This window comes from Emys orbicularis, chromosome 1, assembly GCF_028017835.1.
Source record: "Emys orbicularis isolate rEmyOrb1 chromosome 1, rEmyOrb1.hap1, whole genome shotgun sequence".
NCBI classification, from domain to species: Eukaryota; Metazoa; Chordata; order Testudines; family Emydidae; genus Emys; species Emys orbicularis.
In genome coordinates, this window is record NC_088683.1 from 26,614,605 (window position 1) to 26,634,588 (window position 19,984).

Consider the following 19,984-nt stretch of genomic DNA (forward strand, 5'->3'; position numbering starts at 1 on the left):
TTGACTGTCTGGCTCTCAGCGCCCCACACTGCCCCTCCAGTCGGTGGAAGCACGCCTGGTGAGGACACGCACCACAGACAGAAGGAGGAAGTGTGGACATCAGCCACTGGACTAATTACTGTGGTGGCTGTAAGTTGACCTAACATAGGTTGACTTAAGTCAGTAGTGTAGTGTAGTCTACACTGGAGCTGGAGGTATCATTTCCAGCTCGTTTCCACATACCTGCCTAGCTCTGATCGGGCTGGCATACTAAAAAATAGCAGTGTAGCCATGGCTGAATGGGCAGTGAGCCAGGCTAGCTGTCCTGAGTACAATCCCTTCTGAATCCTAAGCTTCAGTCAAAGCTAGCATGGGTATATCTACCTGAGCTGGAAATTATATCTTCAGCTCCAGTGTAGAAATACCCTTTGACTCCTTCTCAGTTCCTTATAGCTAGTATTTACACATGCGCTACCAAACTCTGATGGAGGCTAAATTAGGGTAACATACATACTGAGGAACCGTAAGGAGGTGTACGTTAAATTAGAGTAGAAACCATATTAATTTACTCCAAGTTAATTTGTGAGTAAATAGCATCATTTTCAACTCCCTTAGAGATTGGTGTAAGTAACTCTAAGGGCTTGTCGACACTTGAAACGCTATAGCGGCACTGCCTACACCGACAGAAGGGATTCTCCTGTTGGCATAGGTAATCCATTTCCCCAACAGGCAGTAGCTAGGTCAATGGATCTAAGCTGAGGGATGTGGATTTTTCACACCACTGAGCAATGTAGTTAAGCTAACTTTATTTTCTAGTGTAGACCAGGCCTCAGGCTGTGTAAAGGGAGACTAAGTTAACTTAAATATTGTCTCTGAAATCAGACCTTTGAGTCTAAGGGACTCTGAATACGTAAGTTAGTCTAGAGTGTCTAAATTGGCATAGCAGTGACAGAGGGGACTGGAAGAAAGTGTAAATTAAACAAACTCAGACTCCCTCTAGACTTGCTCAGACTTCCTTAGACTCACTTCTGAATTTGGCCCTTGGATTTTGAACCAGATGCAGGAATCTGTTCTTATAGTGATGGACATGTGGAATCAGTGATGGAGTTGGAATAATGAACTCTAGCCTAGAAAAATAAATGACTCTTCCACTTCTTCTAGAGGGTCCTCTCCATATTCCTACTTCTCCCACCTTCTCCCCTTCAACAAGAGATCTAAGGAGACGTGGACAAGTCCTGCAGCCTGTTAGAGAGGGAGGAATAATGGCGGGGAGGGGGAACTAGATGGGGAAGTGAGACTAATGAATTATATAGGTGTGTATGTAAACAACCTCCACCCATTTTCACATATCAAGCCTCAAAGCCAGGCAAATGTTGAGGCTTGGTGCAAATGTTTTGCACAGCCCTAATCAGAATTCCTCACCATGGGAATGATTGTGATATCAGGAACAAGATTGTGGCTCACTGAATGAATCATTGTGGTAGAATAAGCTAACTGAAAAGGAGAATGCTGCTATCTTTGTCCAAATGTACCAGTTATTATTACGAGCAGTAGGAAAGGAAGTGCAGGAAAGATAAATGACATTTGAGTTGTCTTCCTAAAATATATTTTTAAACTTTGCCTGATTATGACATTGACTCTTTAATGCTGACAAACAATGCCTCTTGCTGCCAAGGGCTGGGCTTTTCTGCTGAGCAAACATTGCTAGTTGTTTGTTAGTTTTGTCATGTCACAAGGACCTAGGAGACATGACTTTGGAATTAGTGATGAGCAAACCTCAAAAGGTCTGGAAACTGGGTTTGGTTTGGAGAAGCTCCTAAAGCTCAGAGGCTTATCTAAATTACTTGAGATGTTATCCTCCTTCACGTTCCACGGCCTGAACCTCTTCTTCTGTCTCTTTGGGTACAGTCACATTCAGCTGGATTGGATTCTATAACTCATGCCTCCATCCAGTGTTTCTCCTCCAGCCCTTGCTTTGCATCTCCACTTTCTTAGCCTTCAATGTTCCCGTCTCCATGTAAGTTTGTAGCATGAACATTGTGGGTCTCAGAAGGTTTAGAAGTCACTGCTGCATCAAATGTTATCTTCAGATTGCATTAACTCCATGACTTTCACATCTCAAAGGCAATCCAGAATACAAGGTTCACCTAACACCCCATAGAAGCCCAAGAAACCTTAAAAGAGCAGCTGACTCAGAAAAGACTGCACAGTCTGGTGCAATCTTGTGGTGATTGGTTTTGGTTCAGCTTTTTTTGCTGGGGGGAAGAGAGGGGATAGATTCTGGAGATGGGGATTGTTATCCAAACCTTTCAGATTTGATTCTGAATTTTGGTTGAATTTTTCTCGGGTTGTTCTTTTCTTGGGCAGTTTTGCCCCCTACTGAATTAGTCAGTGTGGTTTCCTAGTTTATGAAGACAATATTATTTTGAGGATTAGATTGTGACTAACCCTGCATACATGCATAAGGGAAAGAAGAAGAAGGCACAAGATGATTTCCCTGTCCCTATGGAGTAAATAGCCTTAATCCAAAGCCCTTCACTGACTGAGTAGGAGGATAGCAAGAGAAGAGGAATGAAAACAGGGCCATGACCACCACATCTCTGTGCACTGGTCAGCACTCTGGAAAGGAAGAAAAAGATGCATTGATACAAAAGTTGCAAGGGGGCTGCTCTGGCCCTCACTACTTGGAAGCATTTTGCCTGACTCCGGAACCTTGCAGAGGGGAGTTCTCACCTGAACGGTATGTGCTACACCTGCCCCTACTATGTGCAACAGTTACGTAGGCAGATATTAGAATAGAAAATTCTATTCACAAGCATTTTTTAAACTTTCACAAATAAGGTGAATGGAATGGGTAATGTGGAATTATTTCCAGAGCAATTCTAACAGGATTTGAAAAGATCTGTCCATATGAAAAAAGGGTGCCCTTTTTTATTTGTAAATTATGTTTATACAATGCTCCTCTTAATTGGAATGTGCTCTTTTAGGAGAGCTGCTTTAATAATACATATACTTGGAAATCATCTTAGTAATGGAAGTGAATTGTAATGACTTATGGTTAATTGGGACAATATTAGCTAATAATGGGGATGCACTGGGCCAGCTCCTAGTATCCAAGTGGTGCTTAAAGGGACCCTTGAACATGTCAACTTGAATTTTTTTGAACTGACTAATTAAAAATATACATTCTGATATTATTTGTATTATGGTGGCATCTAGAAGTCAACAACTGAGATCAGAGCACCATTGTGGTAGGACAGAAAAACAGAGAGGCAGTCCCTGCCTCAACTTGAAGTCTAGAGGCAAGACAGCCAAAGGGTGGGATGGGAAATAGACACAGAAAGGCAACGTGATTTTCCCATTGTCATGCAGCAGGCCAGTGGTAGAGGCAAGGAATAGACCCAGGTCTTCTGACTTCTAATTCAGTTCCTTGTCCATTAGACCATATATGGAACAAACTCAGGATCATTGCATGGGCGTGATGCCATCATTCTAGTTCATGAAACAGGAATTGTAGTTGAGAATCAACAAAACTATGAAACTGACTCTACACAATGTGCTGTCAAATGCACAAAGTCAACAAACTGGAAAAAAAGCCCAAAGAATATTTGTTTTTTTAGTTTCTTTCACTAACAGCAATGTTAGGTGTTACTTGTAACAACAGTAGGTACAAACATATCTGACAGAATGGTGACTTTCAAGTTAACTGTCTCTTTAATCATGTGTTAGATACATGACATTCAAAGTCTGATCTCTTTAGAAAGAAGTTTTCAAATAAAGATTAAAACAAGAACTAGATCGCAAATAAAGATGAAATGCAGCAATTGTCACTTTTATTCAGTACAGTATTTTGTTTACTTAACTTCTGAAACAGGGGTAGGCAACCTATGGCACGTGTGCCAAAGGCAGCACGCGAGCTGATTTTCAGTGGCACTCACACTGCCTGGGTCCTGGCCACCGGTCCGGGGGACTCTGCATTTTAATTTAATTTTAAATGAAGCTTCTTAAACATTTTAAAAACCTTATTTACTTTACATACAACAATAGTTTGGTTATATATTATAGACTTATAGAAAGAGACCTTCTAAAAACATTAAAATATATTACTGGCATGCAAAACCTTAAATTAGCGTGAATAAATGAAGACTTGGCACACCACTTCTGAAAGGTTGCTGACCCCTGTTCTAAAAGGTCAGATTTAAAACTATAAATTGTCTGCAGCATCTGTGTAAGTAAGCATCATCTCTGTTCTCACAGAGCTTCCTATGCATTTCTGTATAACTAAACTTCCTCTTTCAACCTGTATTTTATGAGACCTGTTTATGATGCACATTCAGGCAGTATGTGTCATTCTCTGGATATTATTCTCAAACATTTCAACAAAATCTGTCAGCATTTGCTTGCTTGTCCCCCCTTTGAAGAAATCTGTACATGAATCACCACTTATGCATGTGAATTTTAAAAGTATGCAATTAACTGCTGTCAGGTTGTTAGACACTCTGATCATTGTGAACTGACCAATTCATTTTTACATACACAATATTCTTTCTTTTCCCTGTAGTGGCATCTTGTTCTTTTTCCTCTACTCACTTGATTAGATTTGTGATTAGGGTGCTTCCAGGAAACAATTTCATAAATTCATTGAAAGAAATTCCAGTAGTAAAAAAAATCCTAATTTCATTACTGAATTTTGAGGTACCATTAAAACATAAAATTAATAGTGCATACTGTATTATTTTAGCTCAAATAATTAAGCTATGGATCTGGCAGTGAACCTAGAGCTATCATAGTTTATTGGTACATAACTTAATTGCAGAAAAATAAAAATATTGTCACTTACAACACTACTGTAGCTTGATGATTATTCTGACCACACAACCATTTTCTGTGTTATAAAAGATGCATGTCATTTTAGCTTTATTGAAAGTGGAAACAAAAATAGGCTAGTAAGAACTTTTGCTATTGTGTGGATAAATAAGTTGCTATTTATTTTAATCCAGGCTGTGGCCTGTAGGTTCTACCATAATATGAATATTTATTGATAATCATCAATATATTGGCCAGTCCTGATCATGGGAAGACACCTAAGTCAACTGAAACTTATTTTTGAACTACTTTTCTTCAGTAGAAAAAGGCTGCTACATGAGCAGAGTGGAGACCCGTGAACCCAATGTTGACTGAAAGTGATGAGGCACAGTGGTTAACCATAAAAAGGCATCATTTGGCAATAGCTGGCACACAGTGATATTAGATAAACTTTTGCCTATACTTAGAATAGGAAATAACTAGAGTAACCATCTGATATGTGGTAGCAAATGGTGACTTTTAAAGACAATGGTAGAGGTGCCATTCAATGCAGGATGATTATTTCTCACACACAAACTTACATGTCCCATGAATTTTTAGCCACACATCAGCATCCACTCCACCCCCCTGCAGACACAGGCACCACAAAATCTGATATTGTTCAAATTAAAATGTTCCTGACATATTTGTCCTTTTCCTAATTTTAACTATCTAGTAATCCCATTCTGTCTCTGTCAAATCTGATACCAAAGTAGCATATTAGATACAAAAGAGTAGCTAGAGACTCCAGTAAAGGATTATATGAACAGCGCAACTGAATGGAGCATCCAAGGAAAAAAATTAGTGGGTGTTTAGCACCCACCAGCAGGCAGCTTCTCCCCTCCACCCCAGCGCTTCCCGCCTGCCGGCAGCCCTGCCTATCAACTCCTCCCCCTCAGCTGCAGCATGCAGGAGCAGTTGGGGGGAGGGGGAGGAGCAGGGATGGGGCGTGCTCAGGGGAGGGGACGGAACTGGGTAGGAAGAGGAGGGGTGAGGATAGGGATATGGGGAAGGAGTGGGGGGGGGGCAGGAACTGGGGTAGAGCGGGGGTTGAGCACCCCTGGGGTAAGGAGGAAGCCGGGACCTGTGGCAGGGGCAGTTTGGAAGAGCTGTGATTGTGATATGAGGAAATTTGGTGATTAGTTTGAGAAGCATCATAGAGCTGTGATTGTGCTATGAGGAGATCTGGGGCTGAGTCCCGTTTCCTCTCCCCCCACCCCCATGTGTATGATCAAAGGAAAGAGATTTGTATGTACCTTGAGTTTCCAGAGTGCATAATTTCACTACCGAATTGTGTAGCATGTGCAAGTAACAGTGCACTGGGGTTTTATTGCCAGGGGTATTATAAATAGTAAGGGGGGGATCTGAGCATAGGTGCTGGGGGTGCTGCCATACCCCCTGGCTTGAAGCAGTTTCCATTATATACGGAGTTTACCGTTTGGTTCAATGGCTCTCAGCATCCCCACTATAAAAATAGTTCCAGCACCCCCGGATATGAGTGCAGTCTGTGGATTTAATGTTGGCTAGAGGAAAGTATGAGTTTAGGTGGTATCATGTGTCAGGGGTTCTCAAACTGTGGGTACGGACCCCAAAGTGGGTCGTGACCACCTTTGAATGGGGTTACTAGGGCTGGCTTAGACTTGCTGGGGCCCGGGGCTGAAGCCCGAGCCCCACTGCCCAGGGCCGAAGCCAAAGCCCGAGGGCTTCAGCCCTGGGCGGCACGGCTCAGGTTCCAGGCCCTGTGACTAGAGGCTGAAGCCCTTGAGCTTCAGCTTTGGTCCCCCCCCTGCCCGAAGCGGTGGGGCTTGTGCTTTATTACTCCTCCCCCCCCCAGGCAGTGGGGCTTGGGCAGGCTCAGGTTTTGGTCCCCCCCTCCTGGGGTCATGAAGTAATTTTTGTTGTCAGAAGGGTGTCACGGTACAATGAAGTTTGAGAACCCCTGTCCTATGTGGAAGTGTAAAGGGCTTGTAAATAGGTCTGAAGTGGTTATTAAATTTTCCAAGTGTGGTATTCTGGTGGGGCAGTAGGCTCAGTGTTAGAGCGTAGGGGAAGCATAGGTGGCACCTCACCATTTTAGTGAAAGGGCGGAGTGGGATTGTGTATGTTCTGGGTGTATTGGGGCATCATTCAAAGAGGGCAGAGTTAAGATTGTGTGGGCATTTACCTTAAACTCTGTATTTCCTGGTTTTCAGAAGTTTGAGTTTTGTGACCCCGACATTCTGGAAGGGCACAAGCTATCACCAGGCAACCTTAACTCTGTGGTAACAAGCTTTGTGCCATTTAATTTCCTAATTACTTAAGCAGGGAAATGTTTGTTGTTAGCAGTTGGTGTTCATTTAGACAGTTGTAATCCTCACCCAGGTTGTCAGCTGATGTGCTGCTGTGGTTAGGTAATAATTAAAAGAACTAGCTTTTATATAGTGTTTTTCATTAGCTAGATCTCAAATAACTTTACATCATCATCCCCATTGTACAAAGGGGAATCTGAGGCATGGAGAGGTTAAGTGATTTCCCCAAGGCCACCCAGGATGCCAGTGGCACAGCTAGGAATAGTCCCAGTCCAGTAGTCTTTACACTAGGCCACATGAATGCTTATAGAATTTCCTCTGTGCCCCTCCCTCCTCCTGTACATTTTGTAATAGTGGAGTAGAGGTCATGGTTGTCCTTTGAAATGTTTGCAATGTGTAATTGCTTACGGGGCTGGTGAGGGACATTTCATCCATGGTCTGTGTCCCATGCTCTTGGCAGTTTTATAGTATGGCAGTTACAGTAACTTTCAGCAGGCGAGAGAAGACTGGTATGTCTCTCTCCTTCTCCATTCTCTGCCACATGTAGCGCCACCCTCCCCACCCCGCCAACATTTCCAGCTCCCCCTCCCTTCCCATTAAGCCATTAGTTGGCACTGGAAAAGCCATTAACATCTAAGTTGCTCCTTGCTGTCTCCTGTCCCATGCAGCTGCATACACATATCCAGGCAGCAGTTTCCCGGAGGCCTGCACACTACCTTAGTTGTGTAGCATGAGCTGCACACTGAGCACAGACCTTCACTCCCAACACTAACTATCCTCCAGCTGGGACTCCTGCTACCCTGCTTCAGCCAGGCTTCCCCAGCCATGCCTCAGGTCCACGCAGTCTGCCCCTCCTCCAAACTGGGCCTTTCCCGCAAACCCCTGGCCAGCCCCTGATCCCAATCCCGCACAGGGATGATATATAGCTACACCTCTACCCCGATATAACACGACCCGATATAACACGAATTCGGATATAACGCGGTAAAGCAGTGCTCCGGGGGGGGCACTCTGGCGGATTAAAGCAAGTTCGATATAACGCGGTTTCACCTATAACGCGGTAAGTTTTTTTGGCTCCCGAGGACAGCGTTATATCGAGGTAGAGATGTATTCATTTTCCCGATTTCAGATGTGTAAATTTGCATGACCTTCAGTCTCCCAACCTCAGATCCCAGCTCACATGGAGGGGTAGGGAGAGGGGCTTAGACACTGCCTGAGGAGCAGGGTTCTCCAGAGCACACAGTGGGCTGGGAGAGGAACTGAGACCCCTACAGATTCCAGCACGCAGACCCCTAAACTTCTCTGCTATCCTCTATATTCTCCAACCCCCTCCCATCCTCTCCTCTGCCACTCCCCCTAAACCCTCCCTCTTATTTGAGGCCCCCAGCCCCTCTTCCCTTCCCTAGCGCCCATTCCCATTTATCCCCGACTCCATAATATTTTTCATCCCTTGCTGCAGACCCAAGCCTCTCTTCCCCTATTACCACCTCTTCTTGCACCCCAATCACCCCTCCCATCCCAGTGCCTTCTGAATATTCTGCTGTACTCAAATTACATTAACCAAAATGAATAATAAATACATAAAAACCTTGAAAGAGGCAGATTTTTCCCAAATGTTTACAGTTCATTCTCAGATTTCTTCCCAGGCTGGGTTCACACTTCATGGTTGCAGATTTTGAGAGATGTTAAGTGGCCTATTCATCTCAATAAGATTCATCTCTGAAAAAGAGTACCCGATGGAGATGAATACAGCCTGAAACAATAGCTATGTGATGTGTGAACTGCCACGGCATACACCCAGCAGGGAAATGTGGAGCTGACAGGTGCCCCTGCCCATATTCTACCCCAGTTCCCATCATTCACCCCCATCTCCTTTCCCAGTGTCCTACCCCACCTGCTAGCCCTCATCATCCCTGATCCCCCAAACCCTCTCCTCCTATTCCCACCTACTCTTCCTCTCCTAATCACCCTCCCCTCCCAGCAAACATTTGCTTGTGTAATTTATTTTCTTTTAAAAAGAATAATTTCAGCACCTTCAGCTGTACTCATATTACATTTCCCCCCTTGACAGAAGCAGATTGGAGTAATATCCCTGCTTCTTTTTTTGGTTTGTTCGACTTAAGATTTCTGCTCTAGGTAGGATTTGAACTCTCAATACCTGGGGTGATGCTCAGATTCAATGACTGTGCCATGCCCTCAGAGTGACTCAGGTCCTATGCTGAAAACATAGTTTTCCAGATAGCTGGCCAGTCTCTCTGCACATGCTCAGTTTAATCCATTGGGTGTGATATTAAGAATGTGAGATTTACAACAAGCCTAACTGGAGAAGCACAATCTTTTTGAAATAATGTTTTGATTTTCCTTCCAAGGGCTGGTAGATGCCATGAGATCTGTTGGGGTAATTTTGAGTGCTGGGACTCTGGTGCAGTGATCTGAGCCCTGGGTTGCCAGAATCACTCAGATTTAAGGAAAGGGGTTGGACTGTATTTCACTAGTCCTTTGGTCAAATGTTCCCAGCTTTGGATCACTAATAAAACCTTAAACCACCCAAATTTTAAAGCAATCTGAGTAACCATGTAGATTTCAGAACACTCAGACGAGCTGAGATTTAGACAGAAACCTTTAGTCTGAACCTTAATTATAGTAGAGCTGTTGCTCTGTTATAATTATTTCAGCATTGAACTATCTCATTTATCTTTGTAGGAAGACAAATTACAGCCTGGTATCACCTTTGATTGATCTGAATATTGCTCTAATTGATTTTACTTTTTAGTAGAATGGGATTTCCTATGTCTGATCTCATAAACAAATTCCATTCCTTTTGTGTCAATAGTAATTGAAGTTTTCTCACGTCATTACTATTTTTTTCTCTTTCTAGGTGATGTCATTGTCTATATTAATGAAGTTTGTGTCCTTGGGCATACTCACGCAGATGTAGTCAAACTCTTCCAGTCAGTTCCTATTGGTCAGAGTGTCAACCTGGTGCTATGTCGTGGATACCCTTTGCCCTTTGATCCTGAAGATCCTGCCAACAGCATGGTGCCACCACTTGCAGTAATGGAGAGGCCTCCGGTAGTGGTAAATGGAAGACATAACTATGAAACTTATTTGGAATACATTTCTAGGACCTCTCAATCTGTTCCAGATGTAACAGATCGACCACCACATCCCTTGCACTCCATTCCAGCAGATAGTCAGCTTGATAGCACATTCCCACCACCTGTTCATGATGATAATGTATCAATGGCTTCTTCTGGGGCCACCCAAGCTGAACTCATGACCTTAACCATTGTGAAAGGGGCCCAGGGCTTTGGCTTCACTATAGCAGACAGTCCTACAGGACAGAGGGTGAAGCAAATTCTAGACATTCAGGGATGTCCTGGTTTGTGTGAAGGTGACCTCATTGTTGAGATCAACCAGCAGAATGTACAGAACCTGAGCCATGCAGAAGTAGTGGATATACTTAAAGAATGTCCTGTTGGAAGTGAAACTTCTTTGATTATCCATAGAGGAGGTAAGTCTAGAAAGTCTGTACAATTACAAAAATGTATGTGAACAGTTCTAAACGATGGGAACTACTTATCCTTGTGTACTGGATCGGAAATGGTTTGTTCTGGGAGGAAATATCATTTATTCTGAAAAAATGTGTATATATAATAAGTACTGTAGGCAAAATGTAACCATTTATTGTACATCCTTTTCTGTGTTTTGAGGCTCTAAGCATACGTCAAAATCTCCCTCTCTGTATAAGTGTAACACACTCTCCAAGGCATCCCAGGCCTTTTTAGCATTTAATAGTTTGCATGATGGTTGCCTGCAAGTTCTTAGGGTATGTCTACACTGCAATAAGACATCCACCGCTGGCCCATGTCAGCTGACTTGGGCTTGCGGGGCTCGGGTTGCAGGGTTATAAAATTGCAGTGTAGACTTTCGGGCTCAGGCTGGAATGTCTACACTGCAATTTTATAGTTCTATAGCCCAAGCCCCGCGAGCCCAAGTCAGCTGACATGGGCTAGCCATATGGTGACCAGATAGCAAGTGTAAAAAATCAGGACAGGGGGTGGGGGGTAATAGGTGCCTGTATAAGAAAAAGCCCCCAAAATCGGGACTGTCCCTATAAAATTGGGACATCTGGTCATCCTAGCTAGCCGTCGGTGTTTATTACAGTGTAGACATACCCTAAGAGTCCCAACCCATAGCACTACAAGGTTTAAGTATAACCCAGATGTGTTAGTTAAATAAAGGAGATCAAAATCAGAACAAATGTGAATTTATCAAAACTTAAAGCTACACTGTCAAGTTTGCTAGGCCATTTGACCTACATTTTTCCTCCTTTGAAAAACTGATGTACAATGGTTGTTTATTTTTGCCCCAAAACTAAAAACGTCAGTGTGTTTTGTGTCTATTTAAAAAAGGGCTTCTAGCAGCTCCATGTTCATGAGCAACCCTATAATAATAAACCTGTGTATGTTCTGTTGGGGCAGAGAGGGTAGAATAAGGAAACAATAGTAAGAACCAATTATTTTTAATACCTGTATGGTGACCTTTAATTTCTTTACTTTTAACATTTTAGTAAAACAGATTTTTTTTCCTGATTTGTTAATCCTAATGATAAACATCCAATGGCTAATTTGTAAAGATGTAAACTGAAGACTAGGACTGGTTCCTTTAATTAAAGTACACCCTTGGAAATGATAGCATTTACTCTAAATTAGTAATCCATATTCACATGTCATTAGATGTACATTACTCTGCTGTAAAACAAATAGATTAACGAAAAATATATTTATCATTTCTTTTTTTAGAAGCAGGAGGATGAGAAGTGAAATAAGTATTAATGTATGCAAATGACAAAAGTGAACACAGTTAAAAAAAAACTTAGCATTAGAATTCCAAGGCCTATAAAGCCTATTGCAAATCATGCCAGAGAAACCTGCTTATTTTTTCTCAAATCACCAAATTAATGGATGGAGAAAATTTAGGGAGATTTAAATATATGTAGGCTTCAGCTAAGCAGTTGCTACAGTATACCTCTCAGAATCATCTATGAAAAATTAATTGCCATTAGATTGAATATGACATGTATTGCATGGAATGAAAATTGACTGAAAGACTGAGCAAAAAGTAATGGTAAATAGCGATATATGAACTTGAAGGGAGCAAGTGATGACCAGGAGGTGCTATAGTAGTTGGATTTAGGTCTGGTTTTACTGAGCATCACTATTAATAAACTGGAAGAGTCGGGGTAAACCACACATTGTGTTAAGTGGCAGATGATGATAAATGAGGATGTATTGGATAGTGAGATATAGTATAAAGGGAACTAGAGAGGTTAGAATTACAACAAAAAAGGATTTAATGTGGAAAAAATGCAAGCTAACACTTCTCTGGGGGGAAATTATCCAAAATATATGTCTTCAATGGAAGAAGAAAGTGGAATACAGTGATAGTGAACAGCAAATTAAGTATGAGCTTATAATGCAATATAGTGGTTAAAACCTTCAAAGGCAATACACTGTGGCCCATAAAGGTGTTAGTCTTTCTCTCTCTGGAATTTCCTCTTAGGCCTGGTCTAAACTAAGCTGTAAATCGATCTAAATTACACTAGTTAAGTAACATAATCCAATTTGACATATCTTAGATCAACTTACAACAGTATCTACACTATGCTATGTCAACGGGAGATGCTCTCCGGTCGACATGGCTTCTGCCTCTTGTTGAGGTGGATTACAGACATCGACGGGAGAGTGCTGTCCCATCGACTTAGCACGTCTTCACCATAGCCACTAAATCGGTGCCACTGCATTAATGGCGGTGGTGGCTATTTATCATGGCCATGAAGACATGCCCTTAATCATTGCTTTGACAAGCATTCATGCTACCCATCTTTTCTTCTGTCTATCAAGAGCTTGGCAAAGCAATGATGTAGAAGAGGACAACTGTCTACAAGTACTAGAAAGTGAACAGTAATGAACACCAAGGAGGGATAGGAGTTTTCAGCATAGTACCAGAGATATAAGTAGGAGTCATGGATCAAAATAAAAAAATGAATATTTAGGTTGAATGTCGGGAAATACTTCCTCGTGCACGTTCATTAAACTCTCAAAAAGTCTCATAGAGGAAATGGTGGTGTCCTCTATTGTTCTAAGTCATCCAAAGCAAAATTGGACAAAGCAATGGAGTAATTTAATTTAGGGAACAGTCTTCTAGCAGGAGGATTATAAAATGTTATAATCTAACAGAAATGAGAGAGAAAGTTTCTTGAATAAAAATCTGTCTTTCCTCCTCTTTGTTATCCCAATATGAACAGAGAAAGAGATTTTATGACCAATTCAGATAAGATAACCTCAATATGAAACACAGCCCTAGAAATATTTATCTAAACCTGCTATGATTCTAAAATATTTCATCTATGACATCGATGAAAACAAGGCACACGTCTTCATTACTTTTTGTATGCCATCTTTATTTTTTTATTTGGGTGCATGATGACAGTTGAAATGTAGCCTCATTTTATTTCATTGCTCTATGCATCATGTCTTTAGCTTCTCATTTTGCAAAGACTAAGCACACTATTCTTATTTACGTTATTTGCTGGAGGACAGAAGTTGTGTGATGCATACACCTATTGGGGGCCTTATCAGTTATTCATGCATGCTGACCTAAGGCCTGATGATATGATGCAATGGGACATGTTCAGTTTCAGAAGTGACTTGTCTCACTCTCTGGTCAAAAAAATCTTATCCTTATTCTTATGTGAAAAGGGTGGACATTGCTTCACAGATATATTCACTACAGGCATCTTCTGGTGGGTCATTCTATGGCATTGGCAAAAGCCCTTTGCCCTCAAACTTAGAAGATCAGTAGCATGGCCATTTAACAAAAATAATTAAGTGGGGGGAGAAATGGGACTTCCTTTGGACCAAAAGTGAGGGGATATGAAACAAGTCAAAAAGAAGCTAGTGTTTTCCCAAGTGGAGAGGAGGAAGAACTCCTGATTTTCCTGTGTGTTCACATTATAACTTCTAAAGCAGCATTAGTAATTCATCTGTTTGTCTGATATTGTCATTTCACAGGTTGGCTACATCTCTAGAGAAAATGAGATAGATCTACCCCTGATTTTTTTCCCGTAATACTAACAGGTGGCCAGGTCAGCACAAGCCCACACCAGCTTATCTAAGGAAGTGTTGTGGTGCTCAGGGAACACAGAACTTTTTATGAAGTACAGTAGGCAGCCCAGCTGAGCTCCTTCCTGCCTGCAGTTAAAGCTCCTCCGTTCTTACCTCCTTGCCAACCAGTTCAGCTCTAATTCTGGCTGGCCAATCTCCCAAATCCTTCCTACACCTACCTCAGAAGAGCAACCCCTCTCTTGTCTTGGGGCAGGGGATAGAAAGTCATCACCTGGCCCATTCCCTTGATGAGACATAAAAGAAGACTTGAGGTTGGGGGAGAGAATATTGAAGGTAAAAAGAAACAAAACTTGACTTGGAGAATTAAAATCATGGTCCCCATCTCCTTGCTGGAGGGTGAGGGAAAATTGGATGTCCCCTCTTCTGAGACAGAGAGGCAGCAGGTTTGTATATATATGTGTGTAAAAGCATGGCAGAGTGAGTGGAGACAATGGAGGGTGGAGAGTGAGTAGGGGAGGGAGTGTGGGAGAGACTGGGGAAGGAGACAAAAGAGAAAGCAGTGAACGCAATGACAGACAAAGAGGGAAAGACAGAGCAGAGGGATGTGGTGGAGAGAGAAAGAAAAATATTGAGAGACCATGACAAAGAAGGGAGAGAACACAGAGAAATAAAAGAGAGAATGAACTAGTAATTCTGCAGAAAAGTTAGAATGAAGGAAAAGACACTGACAGGGCAAAAGATTTTTCCAGGATACATGAGAACAAAGAGTAGCTAAAAGGAAAAGCAGAAAAGGAAAAGAAAGGAAGAACAAAAACTTGACAGAGTAAGTATTTTATTCATTCATAGATATTCTAATGCAAGAATACCAAAAATCTTGCCTGATTCTATTTCTCTATATAAACACCCATCTGGCAAATTGAGAGGAATCATGTTTTGTGGGCTGCACAAAAAATATTACCCAGATTGCTTGCACCCTCCCATCCAATTTTGCTCTGCCACCTTCCCTTCCACATTCAGCTCACACCTCATGGTTCTCCTCTGTAGCAACCTGCATGGAACATGGAGAGAGGGAAGAGTTCAGAGGAGGCACCCAGAAGTCAGTATATGTGCACATGGATAGTATCTTAGCTTCAGCTCAAGCATCAGCGTAAACAGTTCTTAATAAAGTGCCAGCTTAGTTTTAAAAGTGCAAAGTCTTTTCATGATATTATCCAGTACACAGTACATGAAATATAGTGGCAGTGGTTAGTGTAATGAGACCTACAGAAAGGAAGAGAGTGTGATTAACAAGCAAACAAAGCAGTATTTGGAAACAGCAAACAGGTAGGAAGGAGGGACTGAGACCAACAGGAATGCTGATTTTCCAGGGGGAAAAAAGCCTTGCACAAGCATGGAAGCAATGAAAGCAAGAACTTCATCTGTATACATCGCTGACTGTGCATGATAAAGATGAGAAAATGAAAGTAAAGTGTATAGATATAGATATAGATATATAATTGAGGGGGAAGGACAAGAATTGGGTGCCAGGAATAATGATGAAAACACTGGAACAGTTGATAAGAGTATTTGATGGCTACTGTGACCTCAGACAGAATAAACCTGTACAGAGATACTCTATTTTTACCTGAAACCCAAGAAGTAGAAGAGAGAATAGATACTTAAGTTACAGAACTGAGAATTCAGACATCTATGTGTAACTTTGGAGATATTGAAGATTCCCTAATTACAGACAGGATCATTTGTGGGACACATGATTCCAGCTTACAGGAGAGGTTGTTGCAAGAGACAGCTCTAAACCTAGAGAAATGCCTCCCAGACGGCAATGGCTGCTCAACAGTCCAAGGAAACGCTCATAACAATAACAGCCACTAGTGCAAAACAAGTACACCGGCTCAAGCTAAAAGAACCCAGGAAGCAGGATAGAGACAGACTGACTAAGGGTACGTCTATGCTTACCCGCTGGTTCGGCGGCAAGCAATCGATCTTCTGGGATTGATTTATCGCGTCTTGTCTAGACGCGATAAATCGATCCCAGACGTGCTCGCCGTCGACGCCGGTAATCCTGCTCCACGAGAGGAGTAGGCGGAGTCGACTGGGGAGCCTGCCTGCCACGTGTGGACCCGTGGTAAGTACCTTTAAGTTCGAACTAAGGTACTTCGACTTCAGCTACGTTATTCAAGTAGCTGAAGTTGCGTATCTTAGTTCGAACTGGGGGCTTAGTGTGGACCAGCCCTAAGAATGCAGGCAACATGTTGCAGTGTACATACTGTGGAAAACAACATGAAAGGCGTAAAGAAAAATGCCCACCCTCTGGGCAATGGTGCAAAAGGCATTAGAAACAGAACCACTTTATGTCCCAATGCTGCAGCTACCCCAGGAAGGAAAATGCAGCAGTACATGCAGTAACTCAGGACCTAGAGACTTCCACTGAAGAGGAGGGTAACTGCAGTGTGACTTTAGCAGATCCAAAGACTCTCATTGAACATGCACTGCAGAAGAAGGCTGTCTAGCCATTCAACTGCTTATTTGCAACTGCTATTAGATCAATGACCAATTCAATTTTAGCTGGATTGCGGAACCAGCTGAAATGTAGTCCCAGCAACACTGATAAGCATCAATATTAGACTGGAGAAATGTGACCCAGTGCTGGTGATGTATCGTGGGTTTCTTATTAACAGTCTGCATTTGCCACTGACCTCAGAATGGCTTTATTGTACAAGAGATGTTATCACTTAGAGTTGATAGTAGTTCATACACAGGAGTTTCACCCACTGCTGGTCAGCAGGGCAGTGCAAGCCATGGATTTGATCATAATACAGCAACTGTAACCAGCTTGTTCTCCCCTGCTCACAACCCACTGTGGACACAGACCATGGGAAGTCCCCCGTCAAGGGGTCTGACAGACAGCAGCCTCATGGCTCCTGACCAGGGGCAGCTCTATGTATTTTGCCGCCCCAAGCACGGCAGTGAGGCAGGCTTCGGCGGGGCACCTGCGGGAGGTCCGCCAGTCCTGCGCCTTCGACGTACCCGCCACCGAATTTCCACCGAAGCCGTGGGACCGGCGGACCTCCCGCAGGCATGCTGCCAAAGGCAGCCTGACTGCCGCCCTCATGGCGACTGGCAGGCCGCCCCCCGCGGCTTGCCGCCCCAGGCACGCGCTTGGTGCACTGATGCCTGGAGCCGCCCCTGCTCCTAACTGGCTCCTCGCCCTATATAAACCCAAGTGGCATTCCAGGAAGTGTCCAGGCAACAGTGTGGATCTTCTGTAGCTGCCTTGGCCATTCCTGCTCTTGAACTCCTGGCTTAGACCTCAGCTTGATTTGGACTTTGCCTTCTGACCCAGACCCTGAAACCTGACGTGGATTCTCACCCTTAGTCCTGACTGCCCTGACACACCGATGCAAAGCCAGAAGCCCATAGAATTGTCTGGGTGAACTCTGATAGATACAGAAAGAGGATATGCTCCAACAGAAAAGGAGCTACTGGCTGTGCTTTTTGGAATGGAACTATTCCATCAGCTCATCTTTGGGCACTAGGTGGATGTGTAGTCTGATCACAAGCAGACTCCAGCACTATGGGGTGAGGATAAGTTACTGCCCAGGAAAGTCACTGCTGGTGGCAGATACACTGAGCAGGACATACCTGGTAGAGTACACCACAGCCTCGGTCTGCTGTTCCACAGAAACATCTGTCAACATGCTACAATACCTTCTCATCTCTGATGGGAGGCTCCAGGCAATCTAATACAGCGCCCAGCAGGAAGGGTGCTACAGGCAATAAAACATTTCATACTTGAGGGTTGGCTGGATCGCAAGGAGCAAACGCCAAAGGAGGCATCTCTCTACTACCAGGTGAGGGATAAACTGTGTGTGCAAGATGGGGTTCTATTTAAAGGAGACTGAGCAGTAATCCCAGCAGATTTACGAGCTCATATCATGAGACAGATACACACTTCACACTTGGGGATAGAGGCATGCCTGAGATAAGCCTGGGGGTGTATCTACGGGCCAGACACGAATGCCCAATTGAGAGCATACATGGAACAGTGAGATGTATGCAAAGAGTATACTGATCAACAACAGAAGGAGATTATATACCGCCTCAAGAAATCCCAATCAAACCCTGCAAAAATGTCGGAACAGACAAATTCACTTTTTAATGGCAGGAACTACATGCTGGGAGTAGATTACTACACCAGTTTCTGGGAATTTGCAACATACCAGGCTACAATCCAGACTAATGATTAGCTGTGTCACCCCTGCCCTGTAACCTAGGATGCCCTTTACAATGCCTTGCTGCTGTAGTCTCCAACCTGGACTGCTCACAGCCTCCAGCATGTAAGTCATTCCCAGCTATGCCTGTATGTGCTGCAGCCATCCAGCCACACCTTGGCTTTTACCAGCCTTAATGATTATTACAGGGTGACCCCAACATACTCCCAATCCCAGATTTTCACCCAGAAACCTATGTCCTGTAGTACCCAGCCCTCTCCTGGACAGTGCAAATATACTGAGTACATTAGTCCTTTAAGGGTATAATATGCCACAACTTGTTACCCCAAATGGAGTTACCCAGACACTTCAATTTAAGCATACTGGATTTGATTTAAAAAAGTGTATTAACTACAAAGAGAGAGATTTAAGTGAATACAAGTAATGAGGAATAAAGTCAAAAGCGGTTACAAGAAAAATAATGGTAAAATGCTTACTGGTATCTAACTTAACAAACTCTATTAGATTCAAAGCAAAGTTTTCTCACCACATGCTTTCAGAAGTCTTACTAACCAAACTCTTTAGGTCGGTACCCTTCCCCCAGAGTCCAACAGCTGCTTCCTTTGTCTCTTCAGACACAATGAATGCAACAGGCAGGAATTGGGGGCGGGGTGACTTGTGGTGTCTGCCCCTTTTTCTTGTAGTCCTGTCTCCCCTTTGAGAAGCATTTCCAGCTGGGAGCAAGGTGACAACCAATCTGTATGGACGGAAACTCCATGCTGTTTCTTTACTAAAATGTAGATTTTTGCCTCTACCCCTTTCCTGCCAAAGAATGGCCACTTAGCACTTAATGGTCCATCAGCCTTGTTTACACCTGGCTTCCATCAGCCTTGTTTACACCTGGTTTACACCATCAGATTGCCCTTTGTGTCTGAGGAACTGGTTTGGCCCCTCCCAAGATTTATCTGGAAAACATACTTTTAGTCATGATTTCAACCTACGTTTATAACTTCACATATGATTCTGCTTTGTACATTTTGCCATGATATTATTGATCAACCAATTATGAGTTTTTAAATGATACCGCAGAAGACATGCCTTCTACAGAAATTATTACAATAGTGTGTAGGGTCTGAACACAGGTATAGTCTGTCATAGAGATAGGCTATCTGGACAACTCTCAGGTAAGAACCATGATCAAGAAACCAAAAGTGCATTTTGCAAGACATGTCATACCTGACATTTTATGCTGTGACAATGAGCCACAGTATGCTGCAGGAGACCTCAAACAATTCAGTGTCAAATGAGTATTTACATACAATACTATCTTCCCCTGGTTACCCACAAAGCAATAGGAATGCAGAGTCTGTGATAGAGACAGCCAAGAGACTGATGGCAAAGGCAAAACAGACAGGAAAGGATCCCTACCTGGCAACGTTGGACCATCGTAATACACCCTGTCAGAGACTAGAGAGTAGCCCAACACAAAGAACTGATGGGGCAGGAACAGCAATTAAGAAAGCACCCAGCT

General features: G+C 43.0%; 1 protein-coding gene across 1 annotated transcript in view; it reads left to right on the forward strand.

The window, feature by feature from the left end:
• Window positions 1–19,984, forward strand: part of MAGI2 (membrane associated guanylate kinase, WW and PDZ domain containing 2) — a 1,116,794-nt gene that overhangs the window by 957,260 nt on the left and 139,550 nt on the right. Inside the window, exon 10 of the mRNA XM_065403425.1 lies at window positions 9,991–10,626. Within this exon, the coding sequence (XP_065259497.1) occupies window positions 9,991–10,626 (636 nt within the window). The remainder of the gene's footprint in view (window positions 1–9,990; window positions 10,627–19,984) is intronic.